Raw genomic sequence first — 20640 nt, 5'->3', positions numbered from 1 at the left:
TGTGTTTGGATGAGGTTTTAGTTTCACTGAACTGTTTTTTCTCTGTTTTATTCTTTAATATAAGGGCTGTCTCTCTAGGAAAGAAGAAAAGAGAGAAATATAGGGGGTAGGGTGGGGGGAGGAGGAGGAATATAGGTGATGTAAAAAGAAATGATGCCCATTAAAGTTAAAAAATTAAAATTTAAAAAATCACCAGTAGCGCTCAAAAGTGATGCCTTTAACTTTCCCACAAATATGTGTGAGTTTCACACATCCCTCAGTTCATGGCTGGGACCCAGACTGTCACTATTTTAATGCCTGTTCCTAAGGCAAAGTATTTCTTAAGTTTAGAAATCACCCTTCACATCCAAAGCATTAACAGGATAAAATTTCTTCTTTGTGTTTTAATTTATTTTTCCTTTCTGTCACCAAGACCTTCTTCTATATCATAATAGGGAGCCTAGAGAACATGGAAAGGAATCAACATCAAAACCCAGCAATGTTTCTGCTGCTCCACCAAGATCTATAAATAAGATGAAGTTCCACTCAGCAAAAGGGGAAAAAAACCCAATGTCTGATGTAGTGACCACACCCAGAAAAAAAGACAGAAGAAAATAGGATATTTTATTTGATGCCCCCAATTTTCTTTTTTTTTTACAAAAAAATACATTCATTTGTTTATTTATCTATTTATTTGTTTGTTTAATTTAGAATTTTATTTTTCCCAAATTACATGTAAGAACAATTTTAACATTGATTTTAAAACTTTGTGCTCCATATTCTCTTCCTCCCCCAACCCCCTTAAGAACACAAGAGATTCATATAAGTTATACATGTGTAGTCATGCAAAACATTTCTACATTAGCCAGGTTGTGAAAGAAAACAGACCAAAAAACATTTTTAGAAAAAGGAACTAAAAGTTTATGCATCACTTTGTATTCAGATACCATCAGTTCTTTCTCTGGAGATGGATTGCATTTTTCGTAAGTCCTTCAGAGTTGTCTTGAATCATTGTATTGCTGAAAATAGCTGTCATTCACAGCTGATCATCTTAAAATATTGTATACAGTACATTTCACTTTGCATCAGCTCATGTAAGTCTTTCCAGGTTTTTCTGATAGCATCCTGCTCATAATTTCTTTCTTTTTTTTTTTTTTTTTTTTTTGCAGGGCAATGAGGGTTGAGTGACTTGCCCAGGGTCACACAACTAGTAAGTGTAAGTGTCTGAGGCCAGATTTGAACTCAGGTCTTCCTGAATCCAGGGCTGGTGCTTTATCTACTGTACCACCTAGTTGCCCCCTGCTCATCATTTCTTATAGCATAATAGTGTTCCATCATAATCTCATCCCACAATTTGTTCAGCCATTCCCCAATTGATGGGCATCTCCTCAATTTTGAATTCAACTTTTTGTTTTTTATCTCTTTTTGAATACCAACCTAGTAGTGGTATTATTAGGTCAAAGAGTATGCATGGTTTTATAGCCTTTTGACCATATTTCCAAATTGCTCTACAGAATATTTGAGTTAGAGCATTTTTTTTCGTTTGGCTATAGGTAGCTTTAATTATTTCATCTGAAACTTTCATATCTTTTGATCATCTATAAATTGGGGAATAGCTCTTATTTTAATAAATTTGACTTGGTTCTCTCTGTGTTTGAGAAATGAGGTCTGTCAGACAAACTTGCTTCAATTTTTTTCACAGTTAAAATGCTAACTATATCCCTCCATCCTATTCCCTCCCCAAGACATTTATTCTATTTCCTCTTCACCATGTCCCTCCTCAAAAGTGTCTTGCTTCTGACTGCCCCATCCCCCAATCTACCCTCCTTTCTATAACACATCCCATTATTCCTTTCCCCTCCTATTTTCCTGCAGGATAAGATATATTACTATACCCACTTGAGTGCAAATGTTATTCCCTCTTTGAGTCATTTCTGATGAGAGTGAGGTTCACTCATTCCTCAGCCCCTCCTCCATCTTCCCCTCCACTGTATGAGCTTTTTCTTGTTTCTTTTATGTGAGATACTTTACCCCATTCCACCTCTCCCTTTTCCCTTCTCCCAGTGCATAACTATCACCCCTTTTATTTTTTTAAAGATATCATCCCTTCATATTCAACTCACACCTGTTCCCTCTGTCTAAATATACTCCATCCATCTTCCCTAATTATGAGAAAGTTTTTATGAGTTATAAGTATCATCTTCCCATGTAGGAATGTAAATAATTTAACCTTTTAATATCCCTTATGATCTTTTTCCTGTTTACCTTTTTTATGCCTCACTAGGGTCCTGTATTTGAAAGTCAAGTTTTCTATTCAGTTTAGGCCTTTTCATCAAGAATGCCTGAATGTCTTCTCTTTCATTGAATTCCCATTTTTCCCCTGAAAAAGTAGGTGATTCTCGGTTATAATCCCAGTTCCTTTGCCTTCCAGAATATCATATTCCCAGCCCTCTGGTCCTTTAATGGGGAAGATTCTAGATCTCATGTTATCCAGACTGTGACTCCACAATACTTGCATCGTTTCTTTCTGGCTGTTTGACCTGGGAGCTCTGGAATTTGGTTATAATATTCCTGGAAGTTTTCATTTGGGGATCTTTTTCAGGACGTGCTTAGTGGATTCTTTCCATTTTTATTTTACCTTCTGATTCTAGAATATCAGGGCAATTTTCCCTGACAATTTCTTGGAAGATGATGTCTACGCTCTTTTTTTGATCATGGCTTTCAACTAATCCAATAATTTTCAAATCATCTCTCCTGGATCTATTTTCCAAGTCAGTTGTTTTTCCAATGAGATATTTCATATTGCCTGCTATTTTTTTCATTCTTTTGGTTTTGCTTTATTGTTTCTTGATTTCTCATAAAGTCATTAGCTTCCATTTGCTCAATCCTAATTTTTAAGAATTATTTCCTTCAGAGAGCTTTTGTATCTCCTTTTCCATTTGGCCAATTTTGCTTTTCAAGTTGTTGACTTTTTTTTCATGATTTTCTTGCATCACTTTAATTTCTCCTTTCCATTTTTTCCTCTCCTTCTCTTATTTTATTTTCAAAGTCCTTTATGAACATTTCTACAGCCTGAGACCAATTTATATTTTTCTTGGAAGTTTTGGATATAGGAGCTTTGACTATGTTATATTCTTCTGAGGGGGTATTTTGATCTTCCTTGTCACCATAGAAACTTTCTAAGGTCAGCATTTTTTCTGTTTGCTCATTTTCCCAGCCTATTTCTTGAATTTTGACTCTTTGTTAAAGTGGGGCACTGCTTCCAGGGTGGAGGGTGCACTGTCCCAAGCTTCAGGAGGTTTGAGCAGTTGTTTTCAGAGATATTTCTAGGAATTTGTAAGTTCTTCCAAGGTGGTATGATTTAAGAAGAGGTATGTTCACCACTCTCCTGGCCTGTGCTCTGGTCTGCCAGCAAACACAAGCCTGCTTTTCTGCCTGGGAACTATGAACAGAATCCCATTCCCCTGTGGCCACAAGCTCTGGTGTGCTTGTGGTCCTCCCCATCCTGGGACTGCCACGCAAGACTGTGACCTGGATCTGAATATGGGCAAAACAACAGAGTCCCACCTCCGGGCTAGCAAAGAGACCTGTGTAATCTCCCTCTGGCCAACTGCTTGAGCACCTTACCATATGTGGGCTGAGTTCCAGAAGCAGCTACTGCCACTGCTTATTCAGAGGCTGCAGAGGCCTGATCGTGGTTTGCTGTGGATGGATCTGCGCTGGTGCAGCCTGTGCTGAGCTGCACTCCACTCTCATCCCAGTACAACATACCTTTCCTGCCAACCTTCTAAGTTGTCTGTGGCTGGAAAATTATTTCACCCTATCCTTTTGTGGGTTCTGCAGCTTCAGGAATTGTCTTATGGCATTCTTTGAAGGTATTTGGAGGGGTCTTGGGGAGAGCTCAGGCAAGTCACTGCCTTTCCTCCACCATCTTGGTTCTGCCCCTGCCCCAAATTTTCTGAACCAAGTTGTTTCCTAAGTATGATAAAAAGTCTTGGGATGAGCAATGTTCTTTGGAATTATTCCTTGTCCTTGAAAAATTGATCCAAGACACTTACAGACTTTGAAGGCAATGACCCAGAATGGTGTCTAGTCAGAGATTAAATAATGAAGATTGAAAGGCATCATTTCCAAGGAAGAGATTTCAGGCCTTGATTCCAGATGCTTGTGGATCCCAAAATAGGACAGTCAAGGCTGCCAGGATTTGTACCTATTTCTTTGAAGTCATTAGTTAGCTGCCAAAAATGAATGAAAACTTATCAAATTGTCTAAAAGTGCATTTTCTTAAGGTTGTAAAGGAAGTGAAATTGAGGGCTTCTCCTGCTTCCATGCTTTGGCACACACTGTCCTTCATGTCTAGAATGAATGAATTCAGGAATTAAGCATTTATTAAGCACTTGGTGTGTGCAAAGAACTGTGCTAAATGCTGAGAGTACAGGTAGAAAAGAAGTTAGTCCCTTCTCTCAAGGAGATCACAACCTAATGAAGGAAGACAACACCGGTAGAAGGATTAGCTGCAAGTCAAGTGGGAAGGTCCCATGGTTCTTAGAACATAGCAGCAAAGCAGATGGTCATGCTTCTTGTTAATGTCATTTTCACTGATAAAAATCACACCAGTGTCTGGTGTCAGATAGTGCCATGACCTCTGGGGACAAGAACTTTCTTCTGGGGGTCTTCGGCACCTGTGGATGTAGCATCTGCAAGAACAGTTGCCAGATTATACCTTCCCTGGATGGTGGCTAAGAGCAGTGTGCTGGAAGGAAGCATTGGTGTCCCCAAGGCTCTGGGGCTGGGGGTCCTGGGATAGCTTCATCAGATTCTGAGGGAAGATGACCATCAAGGTAGTGGTGGTGGTGGTTTGACTTTCCTGGAAGAAGCTTTCTCCTTCTCAGGGTGTCTTGCTGTTTCAGCTAATCTGGTTTGCCTGCCTACAAGGGTCTTGTTGAGAGCATGGGTATTGTGGAAAGAATGGTGGTCTGGATAAGAACACCTGGGTTCAAATCCTGCCTCTTCCATTTGCATAACCTTGACAAATTACTTACCTTTTCTGTGCCTCAGTTCATGAGATCATGGACTTAGAACTAGGAAGGACCTGTGAGGCCATTAAGTCCAACTCTCCCCCTATTTTTCAGATGAGAAAACTGAGGCACAGACTCTAAGAATTAGAACCCAAGTCTACAGTTCTATCTGATACACTTCCTCTCTTTTACAGTTTGCTCATCTATAAAATGGGAGGATATCAAGGTCCCTTCGAGCTCTAAATCTAGGATGCCATGATCTCACCTGAACATCTCAGAATCCTTTTCTCCATTGAAAGCTCAGAATTTGTTGCTTTCTGCCCCTCTCCCACCATCCCAATCCCCCCTGGCTCTTAAGACTTCCCCTTCCCATCCTCCTCCCTCTTCCCAACAGCACAAAAAGCCAACGAGGGCAAAGACTGCTTTCATTTTGTTCTTTGTAACCCCAACACCTAGCATGGAGTAGGCACTTGATGCTTCTTTAATTCTGATGACACTGTACCCCAACATGATAAAGAAATGGCACTTCTGGAGCACATGTTCCAGCCTGCACACAGTACAAAGTAGAGATGAGGAAGATGGGGTTTGATTGGAAGAAAACACTAGGCAGGTTTTCAGCTTTTCCCAGCAGACAGGGAGTTGCCAAACTTTCCTCCCAACCAGTGCCAAGATGAGAGAGACCAGGTGGTGTATCTTGGGTAGACCTGTCTGCCCCAGGGCCTGGAGGCCAGCTCCATCCCCAACTGCTGTGTGTGGTTGCAAAACAGAAATAAAACCGTAATTCCTTTCCTTTCATGATTCAGACCTGGAGCAAGTCCCAGAAGCCCAACAGAAATCAGATTGTTGTCTCTTGATGAGGGTGATTCAAGCAAACATACACACACCTCTGGGAGTTCTCTTGACAATCTAGAAAGTTAGTCTCCCACTAACAAATAGCATAATGACATCATAGGGAGGCACGCTGAGTTATCGCCAAGTTCTATAAATAAAGTTAAGTCACACTTGCAAAACAAAACAAAACAAAAACCCGCACATTGATACAGTAAAAAAAAAGAAAAGAAAAGAAAAGAAAAACCACACATACACTAATGAAATAGGATTTTTGGCTTGGAATTTCCCAAAAGGAGATGGTGGAACTAAATGTTCTAAATGTGTTTGAAAGTCTTGGGGATGAAGCCATTCTTCCCTGAAACTTCCTTTTGGATTTTTTCATCACTTTTGCCGGAAATGAGCAAAAACGTTTACTAACCAAAGACACCAATGATTTTGAAGGTCTTGGCCAATGGTGGCATCCAATAAGAGCTCCAATGATAAGGACCAAAGGGCTCTGCTTCCAAGGAAGAGAGTTGGAATCTCACCGAAGCCTGCCCCTAGAGAAAGTGGGGTGTGTGGTTGGATCACCAGCCCATTTCCCCAGAGCACCAGGCTTGGACTGAGGAGGCTTGGGTTCAAGTTCCAGCTGTGATACTGGCCACATCCGCAGAGTCAGATCATTTCCCTTCCCATTTTGTATCTATAAAATGTGAATTACGGAACTTGCATGATCTGCCCCACAGGGCTTTGTAAACCTTCAAACACTGTATAAATATGGAATATTGTACGCACGCGCGCGCGTGCACACACACACACACACACACACACACACACACACACCACCCCAAACATCTTCCACACTCTGCCAATCATACTGAAACTGCCCCAGGGACAATCCGCCTAATATGGGTGTATGACTTCCTGATGGTCACGCTGCCATGGTGGGAGACCCCCCGGGGAAGCACACACTCCTCTGTCAGTTTCTGAGTCTCTGTGTCCCAGCACAGCACCGTGGCTATGACCTCGTTCTTTTCATCCCGGCCCCCGGTGATATACAGTCTGTTGTTGCAAGGGGAGATGCCGCAGCTTGCCCGCTCCTGGGTGAACTGGGTCACCAGGCACCAGCTGTCCTCCAGGGGACTATAGGAATACAAGGCTTTCATGGCCCCACCTGCAAGGAAAGGGAAAGGCTGGTTGGCATCTATTGTGCTGGACAGCACCTAAGCCATTCAAACCAGCTGTGCTGTTATCCAAATCAATGCAACAAATGGAACCCAACGAAAATCACATATTAAACCCCCATAATGTGCTAGGCACTGGGGGCAGAAGGATAAAAAAGGAAACCACGCCCCCCTCCAAGAGTTTATATTTTATAGAGGGGCGGGGTTGGTGGCAGAACAATTGGTGCTTACTGTGTGCTAAGCAGTGGGATACTCAGAAAACAGAGTGGTCCAAGTTCACAAAGCGCTCATGTTCCAAGTTGAGGGAGACAATACCAACGACACATGCATGGCATAGGTGTGTGAATACATGCATATGTATATTTGTGTGTATGTGTGCATACCCATATACATATATTATATGTAACATTTATGCAGAGAAGTAAACACAAGAAAATTTGAGAAGGATGAGAGGAACCAGAGCGGGGAGTAGAGATTAGGGAAGGATTGTCTCGGGGAGGTGGCACCTAAGCTGAGCCTTGGAAGGAAGCAAGGAAGGAAGGAAGGAAGGAAGGAAGGGAAGAGAGTCCTGGCAGATGGTCTCAGATCAGAGGTCCTGGACAGCGGATGATGACTAGACTTCCCTCTTCTCAATAAAGAGGTGGGAGAGTAGAGCAAAGTCCCTGTGTCGTCAGCTTTACTTCACTGCTCTATGCAGGAGGGGTGGGATGGGCAAAAAGAAGCATGGCAACTGTACAGAGAGCAATGAGCATCCATAAAACTTATTTTTTTAAGAATCTAGACTTTAAGTCAGAAGTCCTGATTCCAAGATATTGGCCATGATTTTCTAGTATCCATATCTGGAAAGGACCATCAGAAGCCATATAATCCACCCCCTCATTCCACTGATGGGGAGACTGAGGCTCTGATAACTTGAGGGATTTGCCCAAGGACGCACAAGGAGTTACCATCAGAGGGGTATTTGACCCAAGGTCCACTCATTCCTATGTCAGTGCTCTTTCCTCTGTTCCTCAGGGAAGGAAGTCAACACACCCTTCTGAGCCTGTTTCCTCATCTGTAAAATGGGGTTATGACTACTTGCACTACCGAACTTAATCAATCAACAAATACTTATTAAGCACCTACTATGTGCAGGCATTATACTAACACTAGGGATACAAAAAGAGGCAAAAGGCAGTCCCTGCCCTCAAGAAGCTTACAATCTAATGTGGAAGACAATGTGTAAACAAATATATATAAAGTGAGCTATAGATAGGAAATAACTAACAGAAAGAAAAAGCACTGGAATTAAGAGGGGTTGGGAAGGCTTCCTGTAGAAGAAGGTGGGATTTTAGTTGGAACTTAAAGGAAGCCAGGAAGGTTAGTAGTTGGAGCAGAGGAGGGAGAAACAGCATTCCAGAGACTGGAGACAGGCAGAGAGAATGCCCAGGGCCCAGAGGTGGAAGATCTTCCTCTTAGAACAGCCAGGAGGCCAGTGTCCCTGGATTGAAGAGTAAGTTGGGAAGTAAGGTGTAAGAAGACCAGAAGGGTTGGAGGGGTCTAGGCTGTGAAGGGCTTTTAACCTGGGGCCTAGGAAAAATCAGAAGTTTCTCCTGTAAGAAGCAAAACCAAAGGGGTAGGTAGGTGGCACAGTGATAAAGCACTGGCCCTGGATACAGGAGGACCTGAGTTCAAATATGGCCTCAGACACTTGACACTTACTAGCTGTGTGACCTTGGGCAAGTCATTTAACACTCATTTCCCAGAAGAAGAAGAAGAAGAAGAAGAAGAAGAAGAAGAAGAAGAAGAAGCAAAGATGACTAGATAACAAGACAGACATAGTGAGGAATCAAGGGACTATTAAAGTTTAGATTGACCAATTAGATATCAGGACAGACACACCTAAGAAGTAAGGAGAGATAACATTCTGTGTAGCAAGAAAGTCAATTAGGCATAGCTACTACCTGGCCAGAGCTAGGAGACAGTCAGGAGGACCATCATTTCAAAAAAATCTCCCTCAACTGTCAGGAATATGACAAGCATCCAGGCTTTCCCCTACCCAAAAGGGAACTCTCCATTTTCAAGTGAACACCCCATCTATCCTCTATAAAAGCTTTTGCCTTCCCTCTGTCCCAGGAGAAGGAGAATGTTTCTAAGCCCTCCTCCCTGAGCAGTGAAGTCTTTGACTTCCCACTCCATCACTTTCTCTAGTGCCAAATAAAAGACCATTTGAATTCTAATTGGACTGTGTTCGAGAGTGTAGTTCTTGATTGAGGAATACCTAAGGACCACCACTTCTCCTTGTGACAGCTTGAAGATCAAACAGTGAATTTTGTACTTGATCCTGGAGGTGATAAGGAGCCCCTGGAGTTTCATGAATGGGGCAGGATAGGGACAAATTGAGGTAGGGGTGTGTGTGTGTGTGTGTGACTGTACTTTAGGAAAATTATTTTAGGGGGCTGAAGAGAGGATGGATTGGAATGAGGGAAGACTGGAAGCAGAAACCCCCCCCCCCCGCCCTGCCCAGCAGACTGGTTCAATAGTCCAGGATTGGGGCGATAAAAGCCTGCACTTAGCCCAGTGCCTGGCACATAGTAGGTACCAAATAACTGTTTATTGATTGAGAGAGTGAGTTAGTGAGTGGTTGCAGTGGCAGAGAGAAGAAGACATAACCAGGAGATGTTGCAAAGAGGAAATCTACAAGCTTTGGCAGCAGCTTGGATACAGGGTGGGGAATGGGGTTGAGAGATAGTGAGGAGGCTAGGATAACACCTAGGTTGTGAGCCCAGGGGATGGAAGGATGGTCTTACCCCCTACAGTAATAAGGAAGGTAGGAGGGGAGGGTTTAGGGGGAAAGAAAATGAGTTCTCTTTTATACATGTTGAGCATTATAGGAGAAATATCTCCTCTCTGAGTTCACGTGGTACATATTTTGCTTTCAAAATATATTTACCACAACAGAAATTATAGAGGTAAAAGCCTAGGTTTTATTACCCTTGGGCATAGAGTCAGGCTTCAGAGAAAACCTGAACAGTTATTAGGATTCTAACTAGCCTTCTTACAGGCAAAATTACATCAGGTGATAGAGAATTCATTTCAATATTTCAATCTTGTACATTCCTCTCGGGCCATAAAAACTCAAGAGAAGATAGATTCATAATGTTATGCTTTCCTCAATATCCTCAAAATGGAACAAATTTAAAGAGAGTAATCATCTCATACATCCCCTAAGGAGACAAATTTCATCAAACTCTACAGATGATCTAAGTCAGGTGGCAGATTAAACTACGTGTAGAGGGTTCACAAATAGGTTAATTGAGGAGGAAGCTGTCCGTATCACCAAGGAGTCAGGGACAGTTGAGAGTCTTCCTCTGGCTTCTTAGCTAAGGAATGTTGAAAGTCCTAAGTAAATTTTCATATACCATGGGACAGCTGTTGGTCAGGCGAGGTGAATATGACAGAAAACAGGCTTTCAGTTCATCAAAATTTGCAGGAGGAACAAAAAGAAAGAAAAAACCTTAAACATCCCATTATCTGGGTTTGAGATGGCTACTGGAATCCAGGTGGAGATGACTGGAAGGAAATAGGAGACTGGAGGTCAGCAGAGAGAGTGAGGCAAGATGGGTAGACCTGAAAACACCTCCATTGGTTGTGATGATGGATTAAAGACTTTGTAAATTGTAGTGTACTATGGAGGTATGAACTATTATTTTTTTAACTAATAAAAAACAACTCAGATCTATAGAGTTGGATGAATGAAAAGAGGAAGCTGGACTCAATCGATGGCCTCTGAAATCTCTTCCAGCTCCAGACCTAGGACCTTATGACTACCTTGTGGTCAGTGTGATATGGGAAGAAAGAACATGGATCCTGGAGTCAGAGGACCTGGGTTCAAATCCTGCCCCTGAAGTTTGCTTCCTGGATGACCTCAGGCAAGTCATTTCACTTTGGTTCTGTTTCCTCATCACTACAATGCAAAGACTGGACAAGATGGGTTCTAGGGCCCCCTCCAACTATAGATATCTCATCCTCACGGTCCGTCCATGTTCTAAAAGCTCCCTGAAAACCCACCCACTCACCAACAACGTAGATGTGGTCCCGGAAGCTGACGGCATTGATACATTTGGCCTCAACCGGCATGGATGACTTCAAACACCACTTGTTGGCCGAAGCATCATAACACTGAGTCTTGTCTGTTGCCAATTTTCCATTGGGTCCTCCCCCAATCACATACAGCTTCTTCTTGTGACTGGCCGTGGCAAAGGAGCTCACGTGGATCAGGAGAGGCGCAGCCTAGACCCCAGGAGAGGAAGGAAAAAGATCGCGTTAGTACCAATGGGGATGGAATCAGTCCAGTTCTCCAACCACCCCCCACTTCTCTTTTACCCCAATGCATTAGAGATGGTGTGAGGCAGTGGAGACATGGCTAGCTGGACTTAGAGTCAAAGGGTGTGAGTTCAAATCTCAGCTCTACCACATAATACCTACACACTTTGGGGCACATTACTTAACCACCCTAGGCCTCAGTTTTACCATGTTAAAAGAGGAAATGGGACTAGATAACCTTTGATGGCCCTTCCAATTCTAGATCTATGAGCCTGTGAGTCAAAGAAGGACTGAAGCAGTCTCCAAATCTGAGACATCTGTCCTTCTTTCAGAAGCCCTACCTCTTCAAACAAGATGACCAGCATCTCCTGGTGACTACTTAGCATTCGGAGAGAAACATCCTTCATCTTACAGAAGAGGAAAGTGAGGCCCAAAGAGATTATATCATCAATCTAGAATTGAAAGAGACTTCAGAGGCCATTTAGACCAACCTCATCATTTTACAGAGGAGGAAACTGAGGTTCCTAGAAGTTAAATGACCTGCCCATGATTACACAGTGTCATAAGTGAGATTTGAACCCAAGACCTTGGCCTCCAGAGGCAGTGTCCTTTCTGCTGTTCCCCACTGCTTCCCTCTATTCCCTTTCTTCCTGGATCTCCATTCCTTCATTCGAGGGTCTCTAGCTCTGAAGCGATACTCCCAGGTGGGCTGACCACCAGCTGAGCTGACAGACACACCCTAAACCCAGCAGAGACAGAACCATTTTTCCTTGTTCTCACCTAGGAACCATTTCCCAACCTCAGTCTGATGAGTCATTGGCCCTGCACAGACTTCTGGGAGTAGATCCCCAAGACCATATTTAACAAAAACAATCCATCCCCACAAATAAGGATTCATGCCAGCACCATGTCAACAATACTGTCCCCACCCTAGCCAACAACCCAGGCCTTGTCTTCTCAGTCTGAGCATCCTCTCTTACATGGTAGCATCAGAGCCCATCGCTGATCCTTCCAACCTGCGTGATCTGGGGCCTCAGTCTCGTCATCTGGTGGCCTCTGGGGTCCCTTCCTGTGGTCCAGTGGCCTCTTGTTCCTCTGAGGATCTCCATGAAGCAGGGCCAGCATGTAGCTTAGGGCCCCGTTGTTCCCTGCCCTTCTCCCTCCCTCCCTCCAGGCCACCCAGGCTCCAGCTCTGTCACCCTCTGGTGATCCCAGGATCCTAGAATTAGAGATGGAAAGGACCTCTGAGACCACTGAGGCACAGGGAGAATGCTCACCCAGGACCATGTAGCTGGTGTGTCTTCCAGACTCCAAGTCCAGTGACCTATTGTGCCAAGTGGTCCCACTGTTCCAGTGATGCCAGATTTATAGTTATGACCAAATTTCAGCTTTGTTCCTGTTCTGCATTAAATACTAGAATGGCCTCTCCTTGTTTCTATTCCCAAGTGTCAGAAATCTAAATGATGCTGGACTCACAGTCAGAGGACTAGGGACCAGATGCCAACTCTGCTTTTGACCTACAGGTCAATTAACCTCTTGGGGTTTCAGTTTCCTCACATATAAAATGAGGGAGGTTGGACCAGGTGACCTCTGAGGTCCCTTCTAGCCTTGTCCCTATGACCTTAGGTTATTTTAAAAGGTGAATCGCTATTAAATAACCAAGGGATGATTTTATAGATGAGGAAACCGAGGCTGTCAGGGGTTAAGTGATTTACCCAAGGTCACACAGCTAGTAAATTTTTGAAGGCAGATTTGACTCCCAAGTCTCCCTGACTCAGAGCCTAGCCCCTTGATTCATTACACCACACTGTCTAATGCCATGACCAGGGGCAAACACACCAGCTGACAAGCAGAAGAAGACAGAGGATAGGGGAATGTCTTGCAGACATGTCCATGATGCTGCCCTGGAAAAGACCTTCTGTTCTCTTGCTGAAGATCTTCTCTCTCTCTCTCTCCCTCAGCATTTTAAAGATTTCCCTTAGTATGTGCTGCTATCCTGAAGGGAGGGGTATAGACAGTAAGGGACTGTTCCATCCCTAACACTCTCGCAACAAGTAAGATACCCAAAAATGGGAACAGCAAAGGTGGAGGTTGAACAAAAACAATTTAAAGAATTTTTTTAAGGCATAGATTTTTAAAACACCCCAGGAGAAAAGCATCTAGACTCTACCTCTGACCAGCAGTTATGAAAAGGGTCATAAGTTTCCACGTTATTAATCCTCTGTAGACCATCAAAGCCGCCAATGACGTAGACTTTGCCACCCAAAACCGCCATCTTGTGTCTCCATCGGCCAATATTTAAATACTCGATTTGTATCCACTTGTTGATAGAAGAATTATATTTCCAGACATCCTGTTGTGTTTCCTTGCCACCTACAGCAGAAATACACATGGGTTGTTGGATGAGAACACTTTAAAACTCTGCATCAAATCGGGGGGCAGCTAGGTGGCGCAGTGGGTAAAGCACCGGCCCTGGATTCAGGAGGACCTGAGTTCATATCCGGCCTCAGACACTTGACACTTACTAGTTGTGTGACCCTGGGCAAGTCCCCGCAAAAACAAACAAACAAACAAACAAAAAAACAAAAAAAAATCCTCTGCATCAAATCAATGAGAACTTTGGGCCAGCTGTGGAAGTAAAATTTTAAAATGAACATGATTCTGCTTTTGAGGCACTAAATCCAGAGCCAGAAGGGGTCTTGGAGACAAGACCTAGTTGGAGCCTTCCCTCCCTCCCCCATTTCATTGATGAGAAAACTGAGGTTTGGGGATATTAAGTACCTTGTCTGAGGTCACAAGGAAGTAAACGTCAAAGGTAGGATCTCAGGGTCTTCTACTGCAGCATCAATATCCTTTCCACTGTGCCTGGCACTGAGTTAGGGCTTAATAAATGATTATGGACTATACCAAACTACCTCCTCTCCTAGTTCAACAGACAGCACCCATAGCAGTGGAATGTAAGATTCATGAGGGTTAGGGACTGTTGTTCTTTGTCTGTTTCCCCAAAGCCTTGCACAGAATAGATGATTAACTACAAACAGTTAGAGACTGAAGATGGTGACAGTGTAGAATCAGTGCTTCTCTGCACATTGTAGCCTAGAGCAGGGCTTCCTAACCTCTTTTGTGCCCTGGAGTCCTTGGACAGCCAGTCAGGAGAAGTCTATGGACCTCTTCTTCATAAAAGAAATACATAATATTACAAAAGAAACCAAAAGTTAATGAAAATAAGAATGTTGGGGCGTTTTTTCTGTTCAAGTTCATGGATCTCCTGAAATCTGTCCAAGGGGTTCCCAGACCCCCAGTGAAGATACCTTTGCCTAGAGGTAGCCCCCTGTACTTTCCCCTTTTCCCCAGCTCTAAGGGATCTTCCAGAGTCTGGCACTTGGTGGTCTTGTCATTTTTTTCTCTGGTGCATAAGAAGGAATCATCATCTTGGCTTTAGAGCCAAAAGGAGCATCTACACCAGTGATGGGTGGATGGGATGACCGACTTCATCCCACCTTCTGGATCTGCCCCAGGCTCTTAAGGTAGTTAGGTGGCAGCAGTGGGTAAGAGTGCTGCATCTGAAGTCAGGAAGACCCAAGTTCAAATCCAGCTTCGGACACTTACTAGCTATGTGATCCTGGGCAGTCAGTTAATCCCTCTCAGCCTCAGCTTCGTCATCTATAAAATAACAAAAATAATAGCACCTACCTTCCACAGTTGTTGTGAGGATCAAGGGAGATAACAATACGTATAATGCTTGGTAAGCCGTAAATCAATAGATACAGCTATACCACTACTAGGTCTATATCCCAAAGAGATCACAAAAAAGGGAAAAGGACCCACATGTACAAAAATATCCATAGCTGCTCTTTTTGTGGTAGCAAAGAACTGGAAATGGAGGGGATGCCCATCAATTGGGAAATGGCTAAATAAGTTGTGGCATATAAATGTAATGAAATACTATTGGGCTGTAAGAAATGATGAGCAGATGGGTTTCAGAAAAACCTGGACTTACATGAATTGATGCTGAGTTAAATGAGCAGAACCAAGAGAACACTGTACACAGTATCAACAACATTATGTGATGATCAACTGCGATAGACTTAATTCTTCTCAGCAATACAAAGATCCAAGACAATGTCAAAAGACTGATGGTGAAAAGGGCTCTCCACATTCAGAAAAAGAACTATGGACTCTAAATGCATACTGAAGCATACTGTTTTCACTTTTCTTGTTGCTTTTTTGGTTATTGTTCTTATTTATTCTTTCTTGTGGTTTTTTTCCTTTTGTTCTGATTAATGTGGAAATATGTTTAACATGATAGTAATGTATAACCTATATCAAATTGCTTGCTGGCCTCAGGAGGAGGGAGGGTGGGGAAAAATTTGGAACTCAAAAAATATCTTTACATGTATTTGAGAAAAATTAAAAATAAAAAATTTAAGCAATATATAAATGCTATTATTATTATTATTATTATTAATGTTATAGCTGGTGTGCTACCCTACCTAGGAGGCAAAAAGGTGGCCCAGTGGATAGAGCTCTGGGCTAGAGTCAGGACCTGAGTTCAAATGCAGCCTCAGACACATACTAGTTGTGTGCCGCTGAGAGCAAGCCTCTGTTTGCCTTAATCCCCTGGAGAAGGAAATGGCAAAGGCCTTCAGTATCTTTGTCAAGAAAACTCCATGGATAGTATGATTCATGGAATCACAAAGTGTCAGACACAACTGAACCACCACAAGGCCATCCTACCTGATATGTAAACTTCATTTTTTAAGGTCACACAGGCAAACTCCACCCATTTTTTATTCTCACTCTCTGGTTCCTGCTCAGTAATTGGGAGCTTGGCTACTTCCAGACGGCTGCGCCTCAGTGGGTCCAGGCAGGTCACCTCAGCTACAAACTTCTCATCTTTTGTGCAGCCTCCAATGATCATAAACACCTCAGACTGGAATTCGTGCATCCTGGGCTTGGTTCTCTCCGAAATGATCTGAAAACCAAAGAAATATGTCCTTTAAAAAGCAAATTTGTTTATAGTCATAATAATAGCTAATATCTGTAGGTCTTTAAAGCACTCTATGGATATTAACTTACTTCAAAAAATGCTAAAGACACAAATGACTCATTTTCAGACACTGACAAACACAAAAAACATTTTGTGTCCCCAATTCTCACCTCCAGGAAATCGAAAAAGACCCAGAGATTCACACCTATGTCTCTTGGCACTATTATAGAGGACAATCATATTTACGAAAGTCTATTCCACAAAGAAGACTGGGCATGGTTGCTCTGTACATTGTGTGACTCCCAGTGAAAAGCCCAGGCCCTGAGTTAGAAACACTGGCTTTGTAGAAGAAGTGTTACAAAAGTATTTGTCCTTTGTATTTCTCTTTCTTGGTATTTCTGACCGTTTCTGTAATGGTCAGGTTGCTCTTACAACTGTTTCTTTGTCTTATTCTCACATTAAGTTAAAGAAGGGTGGCATAGTGCTTACAGGCATGGAGTCAGGGAGAGCTAGGTTCAAATCCAGCTACAGACAATTATTAACCCAGGATCCCTGGGCAAATCTCTTAGCCTCTCCCAGAATCCCACTCCCCGCCCCCCTCTCCTCCCGGAAAATGAAGATAATAATTACACCAGCTTCATAGGGTTGCTGTGAGGATCAAAAGGAGATACTGTTTATTCCACAAACTGTAAAGTGGTATATGAGCCTGAGCCATCATGCAAAGACCTGCAAAGTCAGCATGTCTTTTTTCCATTTACTGTTTTGCAATCACAAGTCAGGGCCACCAGAGGGCAGCACCAACATACACCTATCATTAACCAGGCTCTCCGTTTATATGAGGCTATGAGTGTTTCATAGGATTATAGGGTCACAGCTAGAAGGGAGCTCCCCATTTTACAGATGAGGAAACTGAGGCCCAGAGAGATAAAATGATGGATGGGTGAGTGGGTGGGTGGATAGATAGATGGATAGATTAATAGATAGATAGATGATAGATAGATAGATAGATAGATAGATAGATAGATAGATAGGTAGGTAGGTAGGTAGGTAGGTAGGTTAGGTAGGTAGGTAGGTTAGGTAGGTATGTTAGGTAGGTAGGTAGGTAGGGTGGTAGGTAGGGTGGTAGGTATATAGGTAGGTAGGTAGGTAGGTAGGTAGGTAGGTAGGTAGGTAGGTAGGTTAGGTAGGTAGGTAGGTAGGTAGGTAGGTAGGTAGGTAGGTAGGTAGGTAGGTAGGTAGGTAGGTAGGTAAGTAGGTAGGTAGGTAAGTAGGTAGGTAGGTAGGTAGATAGGTAGGTAGGTAGGTAGGTAGGTAGGTAGGTAGGTAGGTAGGTAGGTTAGGTAGGTAGGTAGGTAGGTAGGTAGGTAGGTAGGTAGGTAGGTAGGTAGGTAGGTAGGTAGGTTAGGTAGGTAGGTAGGTAGGTTAGGTAGGTAGGTAGGTAGGTAGGTAGGTAGGTAGGTAGGTAAGTAGGTAGGTAGGTAAGTAGGTAGGTAGGTAGGTAGATAGGTAGGTAGGTAGGTAGGTAGGTAGGTAGGTAGGTAGGTAGGTAGGTAGGTAGGTAGGTAGGTAGGTAGAGCAAGCATTTAAGTACTTACTCTTTTCCGGGCACTGGGCTAAGCCCTGGGAACTCAAATACAAGCAAAAAAGAAAGATTTGCCCTGTCTTCAAGTAGCTTGGAAGGAGAAGACAACATATAAAAGGAGATATAAAGAGGTGGGGAGGTACTTGCTCAGGGGGAAGGGGGAGATTGGGGTGTCATGGGCTGGTCTGTGTCTGAAGAGAGTGTGATGGCTAGCATGAGTGCTTGCTTTCTTGGATGCCCAGTGTCACACTAAGTGTGTGGCCAAGGTGGGATGTGAGCTTGAGTCTTGTTGACTCAGAGGCCAGCGCTCTATCTGCTACAACAAGCTGCCTCTCCTTCTCCTTCTCCTGCTCCTGCTCCTCCTCCCCCCTCCTCTTCCTCCTGCTCCTCCTCTTCCTCCTCCCCTTCCCCTCCTCCTCCCCCTCTTCTTCCTCCTCCTTCTCATTATTATTATCATTATTCCTACTATTAAGAGGCAGTCTGGCAAGTCACTTAACCCCAATTGCCTCACCAAAAAAAAAAAAAAAAAGAGGCAGTCTGATGTAATAAGTGGAAAAGCTTTCTTCCCCACTCCCTCCCCTTCCTATCCCCTCCCTCAAATCCAAAGCATATAATCCCACTTGTTTTCTGAGTTGTTACCCCCATTTATCACTCCTCTCCACCTGCCTAGCACCCACAAGTCCAGCCATGTTGGCATGCCTGGCTCCTCCCTCTATCTCTTCCTTCCTCCTCCTACCTCATCATCCCCTCTGGGCTGTGCTCTAAGTGTCCAGCATTCCAAGGTGTCAATTAACAAATCTTAGCTAGCCCTTGTTCTAACTTGCTAATGGAATCCCAAGAACCCTCCACATAACTCAAATTCCCAAATAGGACTTTTTTCTGCCTGGTCTAGGACAAATGATCTCACATCTCCTATGGAAACTAGAAGAGGAACCATTGTTGTAAGGTTTACTTGGTTTAATCTTAGCACAAGAAGCTCTAGGGATGAAGGGACCTTATTCACTTGTGAAAATGAAGTAAAATAATAGAAATGCCAACAGAAGGCAGGGTGACTTAGTGGAGACAGAGCCAGCTTTGGAATCAGGAGGATGAGTTCGGGTCCTGACTGTGACACAGACTGGCAAAATTCACTGAACCTCTCAGGGTCTCCTCCCACATCCATCCCACCCTCTGTGTGCCACACCCCCCAATCCCCCACAACTCTACGATTTTGACTTGCACCTGGTTTAGGAGACCATCTACATTGGTCCAGGGAATTTTCTCCTTGGGCATTCCTTATATACTAGATGAAGTCACAGGTTTGGTCCATCTCCCCAGATTTGACCTAATTCCACCTTAATTCCCCTGAGGCTCTTACAGATTCATAGATACATGGGATTGAAGCTGAAGGGGCCCCTGCAGATATCTACCCCTCTTATTTTATAAAGGAGGAAGCCCTGATCCAGACAGAAGAAGCACAGGAGAGCCAAGATTCCAACAAGCCCAGTGCTGGTTTGCTCTAAATGGCTCTCATTTCTGCTCACCTCATTTCCAGATAGATGATACATCCTTGCCTCCTGTAGAAGTGGGAAGACCTCAGGGCTCTGTCGGATAAGCGGGTCCGCTTCCACTGTCTCCACAAAGTACCAAGGGTCCAGAAGAGGTAAACGGACGTTCTCCAGGACACGAGGGAGCAAACAAAGTCTCTCCGACTGCTTATGGCGGACCCAGCACATCACCATCTCGAACACTTGGGATTCCTCAGTGACATAGAGGTCGTCACTCTTCAGGGTATGGTGGAGGGTGTCCACCGGGAGCTCCAGGAATTCGTCATAGTTCAAGATTTGGGTAAAATTCTGAATGATGTAGCCTTGAACTTGCCTCTTCAGGTGGTCCAAGGCATGTGTGTCCGCCAGTCTCAGGATGCCAACACAATTTTCAGGGTTGAGGGCTTCAGTGAGAAAACTGGCGCAGGCATCTACCATCCTAAGGAACTACAAGGAACACGATGGAATTAGATCATGTCAGAAAGAGGTTAGCTCCTATTTCATGTCTCTAGGTTTTCATGGGGCCGTGAAGAGACTCATAGACTTACAGAATGTTAGATATTGGAAGACCAGAGATATGACTTTGGGGTCATACCCACTTTTCCTCTGAGAGCCTCAGTCTTCCCAATTTTAAAAATGGACTAGATGGCTTCTGAGGCTCCTTCCAAACCCGTACCTATGAAGCCATGGCCAAGTCCAGCTCCCTTATTTTAATGATGAGGAAACTGAAATAACTTGCCCAAATTCAAATTTCAACATGTCACCTGGCTCAGGCAAACATGGCTTTGTCAGTCTTATTTCAAGGGTTAAGCAACTAAAGCGTGCTGAGTCAGCACCCAGCACAGTGCCCGGCACCCAGCTGGTGCCCAATCTGAGTTTGTTAAATAGAATTGAGTGGAGCAGCTCTGAAAGACTGGCTACCCACTTGTGGAGACCTTCCATCCTCCATTGGTGGAGAGAGGAACCACACATCTGCAATCACAGACACTTGAAGGGCAAAGAAGGTATGAATATCATTAATACATTAACTTTCCTTTACACATTTTTTTGTTTGTTTGTTTTTGTTTGTTTTTTTAAGTGAGGCAATTGGGGTGACTTGCCCAGGGTCACACAGCTAGTAAGTGTTAAGTGTCTGAGGCCAAATTTGAACTCAGGTACTCCTGACTCCAAGGCCGGTGCTCTATCCACTGCGCCACTTAGCTGTCTCCTCCTTTACACATTTAAAAAAATTTATTGATACATTTTT

The 20640-nt window shown here is 43.6% G+C and overlaps 1 protein-coding gene across 1 annotated transcript in view; it reads right to left on the bottom strand.

The window, feature by feature from the left end:
* Positions 1-6487: 6487 nt before the first annotated feature.
* Positions 6488-20640, bottom strand: part of KLHL6 (kelch like family member 6) — a 39096-nt gene continuing 24943 nt past the window's right edge. The window contains exons 3-7 of the mRNA XM_043962953.1: positions 19392-19841; positions 16034-16271; positions 13467-13669; positions 11050-11263; positions 6488-6981 (exon numbers count right to left, since the gene is read on the bottom strand). Coding sequence (XP_043818888.1) covers positions 6680-6981; positions 11050-11263; positions 13467-13669; positions 16034-16271; positions 19392-19841 — 1407 coding nt within the window. The 3' untranslated portion in view covers positions 6488-6679. The remainder of the gene's footprint in view (positions 6982-11049; positions 11264-13466; positions 13670-16033; positions 16272-19391; positions 19842-20640) is intronic.

The sequence above is a fragment of the Dromiciops gliroides genome, chromosome 4, assembly GCF_019393635.1.
Source record: "Dromiciops gliroides isolate mDroGli1 chromosome 4, mDroGli1.pri, whole genome shotgun sequence".
Classification (NCBI taxonomy): domain Eukaryota; kingdom Metazoa; phylum Chordata; class Mammalia; order Microbiotheria; family Microbiotheriidae; genus Dromiciops; species Dromiciops gliroides.
Note: the sequence above shows the minus strand (reverse complement) of the source record. Positions and strands in the feature narration are given on the sequence as shown.